At 34.8% G+C, this 18,634-nt stretch overlaps 3 protein-coding genes, 1 long non-coding RNA gene, 1 other non-coding gene and 2 pseudogenes across 6 annotated transcripts; 3 read left to right on the forward strand and 4 right to left on the reverse strand.

The window, feature by feature from the left end:
- The first annotated feature begins 360 nt into the window (after nt 1–360).
- On the forward strand, nt 361–446 carry TRNAY-GUA (transfer RNA tyrosine (anticodon GUA)). The gene is given in 2 exon segments: nt 361–397; nt 411–446. It is a non-coding gene; the product is annotated as a tRNA-Tyr (tRNA).
- A 696-nt stretch (nt 447–1,142) lies between these two features.
- On the forward strand, nt 1,143–2,390 carry LOC147949654 (uncharacterized; annotated as a pseudogene).
- A 215-nt stretch (nt 2,391–2,605) lies between these two features.
- LOC147949655 (B3 domain-containing protein At3g18960-like) lies at nt 2,606–3,867 on the forward strand (annotated as a pseudogene). Its single transcript, XR_015559607.1, has 3 exons — nt 2,606–2,898; nt 3,126–3,543; nt 3,617–3,867. The product of XR_015559607.1 is annotated as a B3 domain-containing protein At3g18960-like (transcript).
- LOC109131821 (pentatricopeptide repeat-containing protein At3g18970) lies at nt 3,652–5,244 on the reverse strand. Its single transcript, XM_019243001.2, has one exon. The coding sequence runs from the start codon at nt 5,242–5,244 to the stop codon at nt 3,811–3,813; it is 1,434 nt and encodes a 477-aa protein (XP_019098546.2). The 3' UTR covers nt 3,652–3,810.
- A 214-nt stretch (nt 5,245–5,458) lies between these two features.
- LOC104765761 (B3 domain-containing transcription factor VRN1) lies at nt 5,459–8,720 on the reverse strand. Its single transcript, XM_087454071.1, has 5 exons — nt 8,027–8,720; nt 6,471–6,918; nt 6,303–6,371; nt 6,025–6,224; nt 5,459–5,926 (listed from the first exon to the last, which is right to left on the reverse strand). The coding sequence occupies exons 1-5, from the start codon at nt 8,084–8,086 to the stop codon at nt 5,678–5,680; spliced, it is 1,026 nt and encodes a 341-aa protein (XP_087310197.1). The 5' UTR covers nt 8,087–8,720; the 3' UTR covers nt 5,459–5,677.
- A 1,578-nt stretch (nt 8,721–10,298) lies between these two features.
- Nucleotides 10,299–12,329, reverse strand: LOC104705478 (uncharacterized). Its single transcript, XM_087454079.1, has 6 exons — nt 12,095–12,329; nt 11,626–11,791; nt 11,390–11,448; nt 11,084–11,202; nt 10,633–10,870; nt 10,299–10,537 (listed from the first exon to the last, which is right to left on the reverse strand). Exons 1-6 carry the CDS (start codon nt 12,152–12,154, stop codon nt 10,472–10,474), a joined length of 708 nt encoding a protein of 235 aa, XP_087310205.1. The 5' UTR covers nt 12,155–12,329; the 3' UTR covers nt 10,299–10,471.
- Nucleotides 12,330–16,220: 3,891 nt separating this feature from the next.
- On the reverse strand, nt 16,221–17,570 carry LOC104783926 (uncharacterized). The gene is made up of 3 exons (XR_015595356.1): nt 17,437–17,570; nt 16,673–16,951; nt 16,221–16,367 (listed from the first exon to the last, which is right to left on the reverse strand). It is a non-coding gene; the product is annotated as an uncharacterized LOC104783926 (long non-coding RNA).
- Nucleotides 17,571–18,634: the final 1,064 nt, after the last annotated feature.

An 18,634-nucleotide genomic window follows, 5' to 3' on the forward strand; every position in this document is an offset into this window, starting at 1 on the left:
CACACACGCATTCAACACTCAGTGGAACTATAGGTAGCTCGATCTACTTTAACAGGGTTTGTATATACGTTTCAACGATGCTAAATTATAGAGTAAATAAAAAGTATGTGCATATATATATATAACATAATTTGCATAAATAATCCGCACAAGATGTCAGAAAGCATTCACTTGCTTATAATAATCCCCAAAAAAAAAAGAAACAATGTAGACAATCATGTAACAGAATTGTCTACCTTGGAAATTTTTTGAGACTTTGGGTTCTTAACACTTCAGACGAGGCGTGAAAAGAAGAGCATTTTGGTTGTTCTTTGTAATTAAATATTAATTTATATTAATTTGTTAACCTGATTAATGTAACCGACCTTAGCTCAGTTGGTAGAGCGGAAGACTGTAGTCGTTTGCAGACAATCTTTAGGTCGCTGGTTCGATTCCGGCAGGTCGGATTTTTTTTTTAACCTTTTAACACATAAATGGGCTTTAAAAGATAAAACCCAGCCCATATTATGCTTATGTTCAAAAAGCCTAGATCATCCGTTTATAAACAAAATCCAAAGTATTCCAAGACTTAATTTTTTTTTAATAATTATCGTTACTCGAATAAGCAAAATTTGCTATGCAAAAATGAAAAATGGTTAGAACTTGGAAGATAAAACTTTTACTTAAAATCATGAAGGTAAAGTAAGTGACTCAAAACTCTTTGATTTTGATTAATGATGTAGTAATGTCTTTCGTCAAAAATTAAATAAAGTGGTAATGAAAATACTCTCATTTTGATGAGTCGTGTTGTCTTTAAATTTTTAGATTCGTGAAAGTTACAGTTGATATTGCACCAAGAAGTGGTTCATCAGATACTTTTTTTTTTCTATATATAAAAGGTTAGCCACACTGACACATATGATATACGTACTACATATGATCTCTTAATTAAAGTATTTAACGAAAACAATATTTTTGATCGATTAGACTAATTGCGTTTAGGTTTAGTAGACTCACTTATAATCAAAAGGTTAATGGAAAATAGCGAATCTGAAACTATATACATTGTATGTACCATGATGTTACTTTATTTTGCTTTTGACTAGTAGTTTATCATGTCACGCAAATCTTTCATTTTGCTTGTGATATACATAAATACATTCTTTGACAAACATCGACCATATTATTCACCAGCAACATAAAAACCTACAAGCTTAAACGAAATATTCAAAGCTTTGTCAGAAAAACATGGGAACCTTCTTAGCATACTTGGTGCCCGGTCTCTCACTTGCAATTCTCGGTCTCTGGCATATAATCAATACCATACAATCTTACTCTCTTAATTTCCCAAACCCAAATTTCACCTCAAGATTTTGGTTCCCTTTCCCTTATTATAATAAAAATCTTAGACATCTCGAGCTTATCTTTATTATGATCGTTTCCTTCTTATCCATTTACCTATTAAACCCATATTTCCCTTCCTTTAAATTATCATCCTTCAAACCAGAAATCAACCACGTCTTAATGTTCTTCCAACTCGTTATGTTTGCATCTTCCACTATCATCTTTGACTTAATAAATCCTTCTGATGAAGATTCTGGTTTTATCGGGGTTCATGCAACCTTGGTTTTCATGCAAGAAGTACTCTTCCTCCTTGATTCTCACTCCACTGATCACTTGGTTCTTGAAAGCCAGTACTATTTCCTCCTCGAACTCGCTGCCTTTGTCTCCTTCTTTTCGGCTCTTGTGTCGACACTAATTTACCCTAAATCTTTTTATGCCTCTATTGTATTCTCGGTTTCGGTCATGTTTCAAGGATGTTGGTTCTTGAACATGGGGATGGAGTTCATGTTTTTGGTTCCAAATTATGTCCATAGAGGTTGCGTGACCTATACATCAAGGAACAATAGTATTGGTCTTGATCACAGTTCGCTTGTTTGTGAGTCTCCTTGTACAGAAATAATGGCACAAGCGTTAGCAAATTTGGAGTTTAGCTGGATTTTGTCAGCAATATTGATCTTTACATGTGTATTGTGTCTCAAAATTTCCGGAGAAAGCCGCCGTGTTGCCCAATTGCCAGTCGTCATCGTTAGAGTATGAACGTAGTTTTCGACAAGGAGGTGATCGTTCTACTGTCGTGGAAACCTCGCCGATTCCTTCATCAACATTAATATATTTGGCCTCGTTTATATCTTAATATGATAATCTAGAAAATAAACTATTTTGTTAGCTGTATGTAAACTTTTACTATTGGATGTATCCCTAATCTTGATTATGACAAGCTTTTTTTTATGTATTGTATGTAGCAGCGAAGTATACAATGGTATAAGGCGAGCCTTCCTTGTATACAAGGGTTATACTATTTTCCCAGTTTCAGTACTAGTGTAAATTCTTTCCGATGTTCACCTGAATTTTCTTTCCGATTTTCACCTGAATTTTCTTTCTTGTGCTTGTGCTCTGACTTCACTACTTCGGTAATTTTTACCTTTTATGTCTTGTAGTTAAAAAAGTTTCAAAGCCTTCAGTAGTACTCCATAGGAAAATGAGTCTTTGAAAACTGCATAGGAAAAAGAGTCTTTGAAAAATACAAAGACTTTAAAGTGACAAAGTCACTTTGTCGGATAAAATCTTACTAACATAACGACAAAAAAACTTATCTCTGCCTTCTCGGTTTCTCTTTTACGGCTTTAACTCTCTCCCACTCACTCATTACTCTCCACTTTCTCTCCTTCTCTTCATTGAGCAAGAAAATTAACAAAAATGGTTACAACCCGAAAATCGAAGGCCAGAGTCACCTCCTCCTCTCACCGCCGACCACCGCAAGATCCTGAGTCTCCGGTGAAGACGTTCTTCAAGTTGGTCTTACCTTCAACAATGAAGAATGACATGATGTAATTTATCAAAACTTTAAAAATAACTGTTTGCATGTTTTGTTATTGGTTCAATTCGTTATTGCTTTGCTAATTTCTAGGGATTATATCAACAGATTTCACTAGACAGGTCTCTCCATCTTCTTGTTTTAGAGATCTAGAAGGGATATTATAAATTTGATCATCTGTTCTTAAGACATGCAGATCTGACAAGTGACATGTTGCTTAGCTGTTTTTGGAAATGTCGATAATGTTTTTTTTTTCAACTTTAAGCAGTGGATACCGCCAACATTCGTGAAGCTGCAAGGGTCTAAACTCCCTGATGTTGTTACATTGGAGACTCCTGTGGGATTCAAACGTTCCATAAAGCTCAAACGGATAGGTCAAGAGATTTGGTTCCATGAGGGTTGGAGCGAGTTTGCAGAGGCTCATTCCATCAAGGAAGGCCACTTTCTCTTGTTCCAATACTACGAGAATTCGAGTTTCCGTGTAATAATCTTCAATGTTTCGGTTTGCGAGATTAGGGATGCAGTTCATATCAGTGACAGTGACGATGATATAATCGATATTACAGACGAAAGGTTTGTTGGAACTCATGTTACAAGGGGGAATAATCAATCTGTTAATGGTGGTGATACAGAGCACAACCCCAACAAGAGACCAAGTGACATCGAGTTTGACAAGATTCTACAGGGTAAGAAGACTTTGTTCTTAATACCGTTATGATTAAGAAGATTAAGATCTAAATATCTTTAACTATGTTGTAGATGTTGATGTGATCCGTTCAATCCATGTGCGCAAGGAAGAAGAAGAAGACATTAGAGTCTTCAGGGAATGACATAGAGCTTTTAACAGAACCGAGACCCACAAGTGTATTTGTTGTGTAATGTTAAGGAATTGACTTGATGAAACTAAAAAATTGCACAATAAGTAGTGTCTTTTGATCCTGACCTGTAACAAGCTATGTTGAAACAAAACTGTAACCTGGTCTTGTTTTTATTCTTCTTTCTTTCATCTCGTTCCTCAGCTTCTCTACCTCTACCCATTTCCCTTTATGAGCTAACACATTCGATAAAGCGACATAATCTTCACATTCAGAACTTGAAAACGAAAGGTTCTTCTTCTCCTCTTGTTCCATCTCGAGGAGAGCCTTTCCGATCTCTTCACCCATTACAGTCTCTCCATAGATATTGCAGGCATTGCAGAGACTTCTTAACAAGATAGCGTCGGGTTTTATAGGCATACCTAAAACAAACTCATAAGCTTCTTGTATCCTCCCTGCTTTACCAAGAAGATCTACTATGCATCCATAGTGTTGAATAACCGGTTTGATACCAAATCTTGTCTGCATGCTTTTGAACAACTCGATTCCTTCTTGAACAAGACCTATATGTCGATACGCCGAAAGCAAGCTAGTGAAAGTGATTTCGTTTGGTTTAATCCCAGATTCCGCCATTCGGTTCAGAAGGTTCGGTGTTTCGTCTCCTCTTCCATTGAGAGCTAGCCCTGTTGCCATTGAAGTCCATGTCAAGACATTTTTTACTTTCATTAACTCGAACACGGCGAATGCGCTGTTTAAGCAGCCGCACTTTGAGTACATGTCGACAAGTCCAGTACCAATAAAGACATCAACTTGGGGAGTGAAACCGAGTTTTTCTATGTAACCATGAACGAGAGAACCAATCTCGAGCAAACCCATCTGAGAAACGGCTGAAAGAACACAAACCATGGTTGTATCAGTAGGTCTAACTCCATTACCGCACCAAGAGAATCTCCGAAACAAAACCATAGCCTTTCTAGCATTATGATTCCCTTTGTCCTTATGTGAACAATATCCACCGATCATTGCGTTCCATGTAACAGAGGTTCTCTCAGGCATTTCATCAAACACCTTCCTCGCGTAACGTAAATCCCCATTCTTAGCGTAGAAATGGAGTAGAGTGGTTCCAATCAGTTCAGATTCATAGAGAAACCCAAGCTTTTTCACCATACCATGAACAATTCTACCAGCCCGTAACGCCGACGACGAAGCTGACCACCTAGCACAAGCGCCCAAAACGAAGACAAACGTGCGCTCATTGAGATAAAGCAACGAACTTTGTGATGCCCAACTGGCGAAAATTCGAATCGAGTCCTCTGGTTTGCTACATTTAAGCAAAGTGTTGAAGAGAAACTTGTCAGGATGACCAAATCGAGGAAACACCAGTAAATGAGCAAGCTTTGAGCTTTCTGTCGATGGCTTTGAACAGTAGTGGCCTATAAGTTTGCCGAAAAGTGAATTATCTTGGCAGCCATTGGTTACCAAGTGAGCATGGATTTGCTTAGCCTGAAACAGAGTTTTCGAATTCTGATGCAAGAATGACAAGAATCTTGGTCCGGGAAAAACAGAGCTCATAAGCACCAAACTCTGGTTCAAGGCAAAGAGAAGGAGAAACAAAAGTAAGGAGATAAAGAACAAATGACGAATCCACAACACAAACACAAACACAAACCCATCTTCATCATATCATCATTATGGTCACAAGTTTTAGATACCAAATTGATGGAGATTAGGGTATTTACAAACTTCTTAAAAAACCCTAACTTCTTCTACTGAAAACAATTTTGAGTTTCCCACTCAAGAGGTTATATATAATGAGGTAAAAACAACTTAACTTATCCACATCGAAAACACAAGTAAACCCGAGAAAAAAATAACGAGACACTGACGCAATGACACAGACAGAGAGAGAGTTTTTAGTTGTTTTTTAAAATTAAGATACCCTACACGAAATTGTACTTGGAAACCCCCCACTGCAGCAGAATGATCACACCAAAATACTTTTTGTTCAGACGTACTCGCTGACTCGAAAGGCAGTTACTTTCAGAACGAAATCTCTGGTTCTGAGCAGTTCGAACACACAGACGTCTCCTTCTCCTAGGTTGTTCTCCAGAGTAAACTCGTACCATCCTTGACTGAATTTAGCTCTCCCAGCTTTGTAGAGACATCGTACAGGCCATTGTTTCTCCGCGAGCTGGACCTTAATGAACCCAGAGATCCCACTTAAGTACTTCTCAGCAAAACCCGAAGGAAGATACTGTTGAAAAAAGAAACAGAAACATAAAGACTTCTTTAGAGATCAGTGAGCAGAGAAGACCGATAAGATTAAGTCTTTCCTATGATTTTTTTTATTACCATGATGCATCCTCTGTATAGATAAGATGGTCGCAGGACAACTCTGAAGAAAGGGTTTGTTGGCTCAAACGTTTTGGCTGCATTGATAGCCCTCTCTCTTTCTTCTGCAGTCACGGTTCTCTTTCTCGCAGAAGCACTCTCGTAGAACTTTGAACGGTTCTCAGGGTCATCATCTCGCGGAGCAGATGAGTTTATTTCCTCTTTAAGGATCAAAAAGGAAGAATCTGTCAATCCACTGAAAAAGAGTTTGAAGCATTTTAAAAGTGGGAAATGCTTACCAGGATCAGCATTCTTCTTCTTCCTCCCTCTCTTTTTTGGAATTTTTGGGGTTGCCATTGACTCTTCAGCTGGAAAAAAAGAAAAATATCAACCATCAACCTTAAAAAATGATAAAGGGGTAATCCAAACCGCAAAAGATAAAGGCAAGCAGTTGGTTATAGTATCACCTTTAACAGATCCAGTGAACAAGCTTTGGATGGCTGAACTAGTATACCCTTTATTGGCTGGTACTGTAGACTCAGGAAGTGTAGATGGGTACAAGGAAGAAGGATAGATGACCTCGGCATCTTCATCTTCGAGGTCTTCAAACAAACGGGCGCGTTTGAAGTGGTTGTGTGCGGAATCCATGAGACCGGTGGAATGGTAATTGATCTCAGAGTGTGATAAGTTGAAAATGTAGACGCTGAAGGCAGAGTTGCCTTCGTATCTAAAAATCAAAAGGTAACCAATGCGAATGGAGTAACGGTCAACAAACTCTTGCCAACCATCTTGAAACCAAATTTTGTTGTCAGCTTTCCTTAGTCCTACACGCCAAACATGACCATCAGGTACTGTGAGTGCAACAGCAACCGATAGCTCATCCTTGAATTTACTCACAAACTTATCTGGGACTCTCTGCACAAGCATACCGGTATGAGATATAAAGAAGCATTTTAAAGGTCCACAACAATGACACACAAGATATTGCAAAAACATAAAAATCAATTACTGGAGAAAAGACGGCTTGAACTAATTTAAAAAGACAATCTAACTGGCCATATATCAGTTTAGAAGGCAACAACAAGGAGACACAGTCCATTACTACACATGTAACATGGTACATTTATCTCTGAGTAGATTGATTATGCGACTCCTATGATCTTATCACATTTATCATATGTTTGTGAAATTAAATGCATGTGTTGATCGAAAGCATTAATTCACTTAGATGCCAAATGGAGAGCTAAAGAGTAAGTGGGTTTGTATAGAACAATGCACAAACTTTTCTTGGGGAAATCTGCATAAGTGATGATTAATCACTGTATCATATAATATGGTGGGAACATAAAGCAGATAACTTTAAAACACACAAACATAATACAGAGACCTTCAAAAAACAAGTCAACTACACTCAGTATGAGGGATTTCACTCTATTACCAATAAGGAGTCTAACTAACAATCTCAGACCTCCCCTAAGTCAAACAGTCAAAATAGGAGTAAAACAAAAACATAGAATTACAATTAGGGAAACCATAGTAAACAGATCTCAGCTTTGACTACTCGGAAATTGGCCTCAATCTGACAGAATCAAATCATCCTCAAAAGTCAAATCACTCCACAAAAAAAAAAAAAAAAAAAAAAAAAAACATTCCCAAACTACACACAATTTAGCTGTCAGAGAACACATATATGCCATTCACGATCTTGCAACCCCAATTTCCTACCCAAAAAAAAACCAAACAATGACCATACAAGAGAATCTGTCTTGCAGACTTCCGAATTCGGAATCCTCATTTGACCAATAACAACACAAAACATACAAGCTTCAAAAATCAGCACCCAATACAGGGAAGAAAAAAAAAAAAAAAAGAAAGAAACAACCTTAACTCGAAATCAAAACTGCAAGAAATCAAACAAGTGTGTCACAACCCTTGAAAACATCTCAATTTCGCACAAAAATAAAAAAAATTTGAAAGCCCAGAAATTGGAAGAGAGGAGTACAGAGAGTAGTAAGTAGTTTACCAGACGCTTTTCTTGGATAGTAGATGAGAAAATCAATTTATGGAAGAAAGGGCGTGGCATGTTCAGACACAACAACAGTGACCAAGTAAGAAATAAAACAGAAAAGAAGAAGAAGAAGAAGAGACGACTCCCAGAGAGAGAGAGAGAGAGAGTCAGATCATGAAACGACGACGGAGAATAAAAGGACAGAGACTGAGAGAAAGAAGCCTTTTTCTTTCAGATCTGAAGAGAGTAGTTTGTGTTGTGTAAAAAGCTTTTTTGATTATATTAGTCAAAGGGGGGGGGGGGTGTTACAACACTACTGTCTCTCCTTTTTTTTTCTCTCTCTCTTTACACCTGATCTGAAGAGTGACCCAACCAAACAAACCCAAGAACATGAAAAAACAAAAAAATTACAAAAGAAAAAATAAACAACTTTACAGATTCAGCTCGAGCGAGTTGAATCTGTGTTATCTCGGTTGACTCGGTGAGTCGAATCGGTTGGTCACTCGTGTGTAGTTTTTTTTTTTTAACAAATCAAAAGCCGACTTGCCCCTCCACCTACTCCTCTTTTTCGACCATCCTTTTTTTTTTTTTAATAACATATATAAAAAAAATTCATATTTGTTTCTTTTTTATTGCACGCAATATCACACAACAATATATTATTGCCTTATGAAACAGTACATTATTTGATTTGATTTGATATTCTGTTACTCCCTCATTCTGAAAACAAAATATATATACTATATTTGAATTCGCGGTGTACCTATGAGTGTCAAAATGGGTCAAGACTAATAGTTTAACTCAATTCAACTCAAATCAAGAACCCTAATGAGTTGAAAATTTTAACCCTAATGACTTGATGGGTTAAATGAGTTGATGATTAAATGAGTTAATGAGTCAAATGAGTTTGGTTATAATAGGTTTATGAGTTAACCCACTAACCCATCAATTTCTACATTATCAACCTAATATCATCAACATCATCATAATTTTCCCGCCAAAATCTCAAACCCGCAATTTTCCCGCCAAAAACACAAATCCGTAATTTTTGATAAAATTGAAATCCGTAGTTTTCTTGCCAAAATTCAGAATTTATAATTTTCACGCCAAAAACGCAAATCCGCAATTTTCTCACCAAAATTCAAATCCGCAATTTCCCGCCAAAATCTCAAACCCACTATTTTCCCACCAAAATGCAAACTCATAAATTTCTCGCCAAAAACGCAAACCCGTAAATTTCCCGCCAAAATCGTAAACCCGTAAAATTTCCCGCCAAAAACGCAAACCCATAAATTTTCCGCCAAAAACGCAAACCCGTAAATTTCTTGCCAAAACGCAAACCTGTAAATTTCCCGCCAAAAATGCAAACCCACAAACGTAAATTTCCCGCCAAAACGCAAATCCATAAATTTCTCGCCAAAAACGCAAACCTGTAAATTTCCCGCTAAAAACGCAAACCCGCAAACGTAAATTTCCCGCCAAAAACAAAAATCCGTAAATTTCTCGCCAAAAACGCAAACCTGTAAATTTTCCGCCAAAAACGCAAACCTGCAAACGTAAATCTCCCGCCAAAAATGGTAACCGTAATTTTCCGCCAAAATCTCAAAACCACAATTTTCCCGCCGAAAATGTAAAATCTGATTTTTCCTCTATAATTTTCCACTAAAAGTTATGTGATGGTGATAATGATAATGATAGTAAAAAGGATGATAAAGATTAATTATTATTATTTTATATTATATATTAATTAATTTATATTGTAGTGGGTTAACCAATTATTCATCTAACTCATTTAACTAAATGATTCATGGGTTGATCCAACCCAATTGTTAAATGAGTTGAGTCAACTCATTAACTCATTTAACTTTTAACTCATTGGATAATGAGTTGAGTTTGGTTGAGTTAACCATTTTGACATCTCTAGGTGTACCGCGGAACGAATTATATTTAAATTTTATTTTAAATATATTAATTAAGTAGAAATTATATGTATATATTAGTAAAATGTATGTAAATGTATTAATATGTGTTGTTTTAATTTTTTCCTATGCTGAATAGTATTGTTATTTTATGATACCGGGGGTTGAAATCGTTGTTTGAGTGTGTTATATTGTTTTAGTTGAAAGGTGTAATTGGTTGTTTGTTAAATATAAAACATGGGTAGTTAATCTTAATTTTATATTCAAAATTTGCTCTTAAATTTTTTTGCACAATTGAACCTAAATTTTTTATATAAATGATATTTTAGCTTGTAAGTGTATGTATTATATTATCTACTATTTTAGTATTTTTCATAAATCTCTATATATAAGATTAAGTACTTTGAGACAAAATCTTGCATTTTTAATGGGCTACATTTTTATTTCCAAACTATTTTGGATTGGGCCAGATAAGGCCTCCTATTTATTAAAACAGTGAAAGAATAATAATTTGTTATAAACCACTTAAGGATGAGGCCTCCTATTTATTAATGTTGTCTCCTTCAGAACAGTAACATAGCAGACATGTCACCTTCAAGCCTTTTGCCTAACCCCAAAAACAAGATAAATCCCACGCAGGCCATGTAAGTGTTTTAATCATCTGCGTATGGATAAATTGTTCATTATGAGGCATTTCTTTACCTTAAAAGCTGAGAAAAGAGCTGCAAATGGCAAGCTTGGGTAGTAGTCGATGTCTTCGAGTTCATCTTCTGAAGGGAAGGTCAACTCTTCTTCACTGTTCTTCTCAAAGACGGAGCTAAGGTACTTCCAACATCTTCCTTCTGAATCATACTCGTTCAATCTTCCAAATCCGAGTTTCTCACAGTTATCATCTTTTCCTTCCGATCCCGCGTTAGACAGATAATACACCTGCGGGCCTCTAAAGTAATTGCCAAGGAGGAATTAAAATTAACTTGTGAAGAGTTTGCTTTTAGTAACTATGACAAAAGAAAAATGTGCATGTGGTGCTCACTTATCTATCACATCTGTGATTATGTATGATTGTATTTGCACTAGTCCATGTCAAGTTTCACATTGAAGCCATATGAAAAAAATGAGAGGAAAAACATATAAAAGGAGGCGTTATAGTTACCTTGACATATCCAAGTTATGCAGCCTTTGGAAGTCTAAACTGGATAGCACAATAACATGCTTCTTTCCACTTGAAGCAGCAAAATTGGCTATATTCTCCGCAAAATTAATCATCATTCCCTGTTATTAATCAACATTGTAAGTTCAAAATGACTCACTAAATTCCCAATTCTTTTACTCAAAAGGCTCCACTCCAGCTAATCGGCTTTTCATTATCCCAACTCAACAAGCAGCAAATACAATCCTTTAACCAAATAAGACCATATAAATACCGAGGAAGCAATGCTGCTTCCAAAAATGTAAATACCTTTGCAACTGGAGACCTTTGCTGAGCAAGAGTAGTAGTGATTGCAGATGACTCATAAACTAAAACACACAAAAGGGAGGAAAGAATGAGGTTTCAAAAAGGATAAAGGGCAGATTCAACCAAGATAAAGTGGCATAGATCAAAGGATACTTCATCTAGTAAAACAAAGCACCTCCTTTCATTACAACAAATTCTAGTCAAAACATAAATGAAGCAGATAGTGTGAGAAAACGAACCCTCGAGAGGAAGAGCGATCTCGCCACAAGGAAGAGGGCCATAAGCGTCATTTCCAACACAAGGAAGCAGATTTGGATCATCGAGATAACCAACTCTGTCAGCATCAGTAGATGACACTAGAAGATCAACAGCGAGCTGCCCTACATTCCCAATTGACAATGCAGGCTGGTTGGGAAAAAAAAAAAAAAAAACAATAACTTCTTCAATGAGCAATCTTTAAGACAATTGCCTAATCAGAAAGATCAATGCTTCTAAACCCTAAACCCTTTTCTTCATGTTAACGCTCCCAAGAAAGTTCGGAAACTTTCTAATTTCTATATTTTCGTCAACTACAGCTTAATTTCTCAGTAAAGCTACAGTCTTTAAGCTTTAAATACGGAAATATCAAAAATGAAGAGATACCCAAACCCAGTACGCAGAGAACAGATCGAAATCTAAAAAGCAAAGGACACGAAACTAACAACTTACGAGAATTAAAGTTGAGCAGTCTTCGTTTACTCGCTTCCCTTCTTCAACAACAAATTCCATGTTTGAATCGAAGGCACACAAAAAAAAAAAAAAACAAAACAATGGTTACAGAATCTGATTGCAAGTTTCTCAAAGATCAATTTTGAAGAATCTGTCTGCTTCAGTAGTTGAAGAACGCTTCTTCTCTTTTGGGCGAGCTTGAAGAGCAAGCCAGTGACTAATTTGGGCTTATATTGGGCCTTACAAGTTTAAAACCCAATTTATTTATGGACTATAGAAGTCTAATAATGACGAAACTAACACTGTTAAATCGAGTGAGTCGAAGAATATGATTAGTAGCAAACAAACATTACAGTGACAAATAGTTGAATCAATAACAAAACCGTGTAATATGACATTATTTTAAACTTTGAAAGTGATTGATTAGACAATTATTATCCGGAGTGATCCAGATCATATACTATATGAGGACAAATAAAAGATGATAATTCAAATCAAATGAATGAGTGAGTGAATCATTTAAAAAAAACGAGATGCAAGACTTTATGATGTTGGCTGTCTCTGACTCTTCCGTTTTGGGTACACGCTGTTCCTTGATCGCTCTCTTTTTGGCTTGCATTATAATCGTGATTAAAAACTGATTCCGCAAGTAAAATAGTAACCCAATCGGGTAATTACGATGATTGAGATATCAAAACCAATTATACAACTTACGATTAGACTAAATTAAGTTGATTTTTAAAATATGAGAAGAAACCATTTAGGTGCTTTTTCAGACATATATTAATAACTATGCATAATATATGTATTGTTGTTGAAGGTAACAAAAATAGATTATAATTATGATGGAGTTGATTAAAAATTTGAAGGACACCCGGAGGTCTGTCAAGGAGTGGTGGCGACCAAATTAGTCCATATTCAATGATATATATTACGAAATCAAATCTTATCCTCTATTTGAAAATTTCTTATTAGTTTTAGAGTTAAACAAATGTCCATTAATTAGCTTAACTTAAATTTTCCAAACAAAAACTCAACCAATAAAAGTTTTCTACTTACGAAAACTTTATTTTTGTTATCACACACGTCTCTGCGATAGTCTTAATTCATGGTGATGTGTCCCAAAAGATCGTGATTTTGTTTAGTTTATTCAAAGAGATATCAGGTCACGCTTTTGCTCCGTCGAACAGGGCCAAATGTGTTGCATGATCCTGATACAATGTTAAGAGAAGCAAATATTATAATGATACTTAACTGAGTACAAAAGATAAACATCAGCAAACGGTCCATGATGAATTAATATTGAATGACTTTAGACGATTACATATATATTATTTTTTTTCTCGATACGATTATATAGAACTCACCTAACAAATATATACTTGGACTAGTTTTCATATATACATGGTGATGTCACTTTTACGTGTATTACTAATACGTGTACATGAGTATTTTGCTATCATATAAACGAAACAAATGGATCACTTCTGCAAAAGTCAGCGTGGACGTTTTCTACATTTCAAAACCTACCATGTCGATTGTTGATAAATAACTTAAAATTATACATGTATCGTAAAGATACATTGAACATTATACTATAGTACACATCGGCACATCGCTGTTAGTATTAATTATTTTTCATCTATATTTGTAGAAAACTATAAACCTAGCTACACACAGACAACTAAGATTTTAATAACCGATGGAACAAAAGTATCAATATTTACGATATGGCACGAAGTCAACAAAACATTTTTTTTATCGTTATTTCTTTTTATTTAAAGATTGTATAAACTTCTTGCGCGAACAATATCTATTTTATGTTGCTCCTGCTGTAACACGAATCACGATCTTTAGTGATACAAATGGAGATATTTTCTCTGTTTACATCCCAAAAAAAAAAATGCTTAGGAGAAATCTCACGTACTATATCATGCATCGTCTATATATAAAGAAGAAAATTTGATATTGCATACGTTTTCGATTTTAACTTTTGATACTAATTCAATGACACTAATATGAAGTCAAAGATAATCATAGCGTAAGTTATATTATAACGAAAAAAGTGAAATTAGCTCGTTTCAATCTACCAAATCTTTGACTTCCGCCGTACCTATATCGTAATAGTGACTAATTAATCGATGATGTCGTCGTGAGAGCTATAACTAATTATAACGTGTACATGTATAGAATTTCTTCATGAGTCTTCTAACTTAATTCTTAAGTATGTATCTTATTTTTCATCATATGAAGAAAGCGATCAGATTCTATTCGGACCAGTGGCGGATCCAGAAAACAAATCGGTATGGGGCACATATTATTAATTAATATTTTTAAATTTTATATAATAATATTTTTAAGTAAAAAATAACTTCTAATTACTTTTAATATATTAAAATTGTAAAATCATAAAAGACACAAAATTATTTTGGTTTATAAATATACTTAATTACATATATACTATAATTTAGTTGCTAAGTTACAAATCAGAACAAACATGTAATTTTTTTTTAAAGTATAATCGGCATTTATAAAATATCACATAAATCCAAACTCTAAGAAATAAATGAAAAAATAGATAATAAAATGTTTACTTAGTTACTCATTTTACTAACATTTTTATAATTCAAATGTAATCTTTACAGTTTAAAAATAATAATTTTGTTTCAAAAGTCAAAATGGAATTACAATGGTTAAAATAAAAGTATAAAACTAAGTGAATATCATTTATTTAGAAACTATAAAGTATAAATGGAATAAGGAAATTACCGTCAAGGCTCAATCAGAAAGAAAAAAAAATGTTAGAACTTAGAAAAGACACTAAAAAGGACATGTAACAAGAAAAAATATAGAACAATAACAAGAAAAAACAAGAAAAGTATCTGACAAAAAAATAAAAACAAACAATAAAGGAAAAAAAATGAAGCAGATAAAAAGTTATAAATTTGGGAATCGAACTAGACACCCAAAACTTAGTGTGGGGCAACACGTAACCATACGAGCTACGAGATCATATTAACCAATTAACCACTACTTAAACAAAATTTAACTTAGTATGGGGCACGTGCCCCACCCCATGACAACGTAGATCCACCCCTGATTCGGACCATGCAGCGAGTGCCGAGTGGGATCAGTTAAGCCACCCATAAAAAAAATTCTCCGCCTTTATATAATTGTTTAAGAACTCCTTGCCTGTTGGGTAACAAAAACTTGTTTCTTTGTTCATTGTTATGGTAGTGATGTGTGGGACTTCAAAGGATATTAGTGGCGTTTTTTTTTTTTTTTGCAAATATGATATTTGGTATTAATTATTATGTATGGCGTATGAAATTAAAGTATCCTTAGCATTTCTGTAATTGGTATATATGGGGCTTGTACGTTTGCCATGTTTGTGCCGGCATGCGTACATACCATGCATTGGTATTTTCCCTTTTTCTTTGTTAATTAAAACGTACCATTTATTTCCCATTGGTATTTGAGACAACGATTTTTTTTTGTTTGGAGATATAATTACATCAGACAACGATTGATCGTGTAATAATTCAAAACTTATCACATAATAATACATGCATGTGGATGTGGTATGTGGATGTCTCGTCAAATAATGAACGGCGTGTAAAGTGCAAACTACTCCTATAGTCCTATCTAATGAAGAAAAAAAATGAAAATTTGTCTGGTTAAACGATAGTTTAGTTCTGGTTAACGAAAGTGACAAGGTCTTGTTCGTTTCACCAGTTAGCATGTTCATTCAAATAATCCATTCAAAAGCTTTCTCTAAATGATTCACTTGAATGTTAAATGACTCAACAAAAAAAAAATGGTTTATTTGGATAATGCATTTAAATAGAAATGTGTTTGTTTGGTTATTTTACATTCTCATCTAAATGGATTTAATTAGAATAATGACTAAACTACCCATGTTTTGATCTAACAATTTTTTACTTTTAATTTTAACCATATTAATTTTAAATATTGATCTAAAATATATATACATAAATTTTCATTCAAAACCAAACAAAAACTCTAGAAATCCCAATATAAATTATTTATAACAATTTTTTATAAGATATAAAACATGTTATGCCAATGTAAATTATTTGTAAATTATTTATAACAATTTTTTATATAAGTTTTTACAATAAAGACTTGTGAAGTGAAGGAGAAGCTGAACTGCTCAAGAACACGAGCAAGAGACTTAGAATTGAAGCAGAAGAATCACTTTTGGCTTGGAATGGGAAAGAATCTGTGTAATCATTCAACTCCCAAATGTTTCCTTCAAAACCAATGAACATCAATCAAGTTTGTAAATTCTTAAGCTAAGTGACAATCCCAAATCCTACTATGGTAACATCAAACAAACACACAGCTTTACCATCAAACAAACCACAACAACGAAGTCCCTGCTTTAATAACCACAACTTCAAGCATCAAAAAAACGTAACCACAAAGCTATACTAACCGAAGTCTCTGCTTAGGATCAGAAAACACAGAGCTCAGAAAAAGCTGTAACATTCACAATCAGATAAGAAACAGAGACTCAAACAACCCCAGATACAGAGCATAAAACCGAACACATACCTTCTAATATAGAAGTGTAGTTCCTTCTGCCATCTCCATAGTGATAGAATCACGCACATCTTCCATCATTCTATCACCAGCAGGTATGTATGGAACATGTCCATCATTTTCATCACCATGATGTTCATATGATTCCACCACTTCCCAATGTAAAAAACCAATATCATCCTCTTGTGAATCTTTGATAAAATTATGGAGAGCCATTGTTGCTGTCACAATCTTAATCCATTTATTCAGCTCATACTTAGGGTGCTTCATGTCAAGAATTCTCCATTTGGCCTTCCAAACACCAAAGGTTATCTCAATTATCGATCTCAGACCAGAATGTTTACGGTTAAACATCTCCCTACTGTTGGGAAGTATAGCTTTGTGGTTAAACAGCTCCCAAAGGTTCTCTCAATTATCGATCTCAGACCAGACATTTCATCAAACAATTGGTTTGCATCAAAAACTACAAGCTCTAGACTCATCAAACATATGGTTTGCATCAACAAATACAAGCTCTGGACCTAAAACACTTCTAATCATTCAAACATGAACTCATTTCAAACTCTAAAGCAGTATCACCTATAAATCATAATTCTCAAATCAAAGAGAGAACAAAACAAATTTGGACAAACCCACCAGCTGAAATCGAAGGAAGCAGATGCAGAATCAAAAATTAAGTATAGCAAACAACAAATGTTACACAGAGTTCGATCAAACACCAAAATCTGAGATGATCGGAGCTGTTAGAGAGATCAGAGCTGTTATTGAGAACTTACCAAAACGATGAAGCGATGATGAACAAGAGAGACAATGAAACGATGAAGAGATTCTGAGAGAACAAAGCTTTGTTGAAGCTTCGTTGAAGCTCAGCTCTTGAGAGCTTCGTCGAAGGAGAAGAGCTTCGTCGAAGGAGAGAGGAGAAGAAGAAGAAATAAGTGAATAAGATATTTCTGGGTTTGATGTAATTCTTTGGTTTTCTTCAGGGTATTTTTGATATTTTCAAATTTTGGCTGAATTATCTCTATCTAACTGCACCGATGAGACTCAGCTAGTTTTTTTAACTTTTTTTGGATGAGTTTTTAAAAAATCATTCAACCCATTCATCTAACTAATCTGTTAATTTGACATAAACAAACATCATTTTTCATCTTCACTTAGATGATCTATCCCAATGAAGAAACGAACAGCACGAAGTTCACTTAGAATCATTAAGGTCGATCTAGACTAAGACCATCTAGCTATTGGTCATAATTTTTTTCCGGAAAAGTCAGTAGAAATCATAACAATTAGATCGAAGGCAAGGCAGTAAAATACAACCAATAGGTAGGAAAAATAGTAATACATCAACAATATTGATACTACAGTTGACGAAACTATATAATTTTAAAAAATACAGTGAGATTTCTTTCAGTTGTTTAAATGTGAAAAAGGTATGGTAACTTTTTTGGGGGCAAAATCTGTCCTATAATATTAAATATGGTCATACCTTAATTTGCACGCTTAATATTCGTTTTCTTTAGCATTTAGCAACCCCGTATTATTCAGTTTAATTATCAGACAAATATGAATTTCGTGTCGTATTGATATCGTAATAAAGACGTCTGAATGGATAGATCTTAGATGCCATTTGTGGACCATTGTCCATTGGCAAGTACGATAGTCGCGTGAGTGCGAAAAGCTATAGGATTCGATAACTGACCAAGCATTTAAATCCCAAAACGCGATCGTTCGATTGTTCCAACAAAAGCTATAGGAGTCCATGACCATTGACAATTGACAATTCCCATATGTTTTGTTCCAACAAAATTTAATAATATAGGGAGAAAAGGTAAACGAGGGATATTTTATACGAAACCCTACAAATGTCAAAACTCGGCTAGCTGTCAACAATCGTTTTCATTTAATTAGGGTTTGACATTAGAGGTCGGATGATAAGTTTTTTATTTACATCAATTTTATTTTGGAATCCCACGG

The sequence above is a fragment of the Camelina sativa genome, chromosome 1 (assembly GCF_030686135.1).
Source record: "Camelina sativa cultivar CO46 ecotype springtype chromosome 1, ASM3068613v1".
Lineage (NCBI taxonomy): Eukaryota > Viridiplantae > Streptophyta > Magnoliopsida > Brassicales > Brassicaceae > Camelina > Camelina sativa.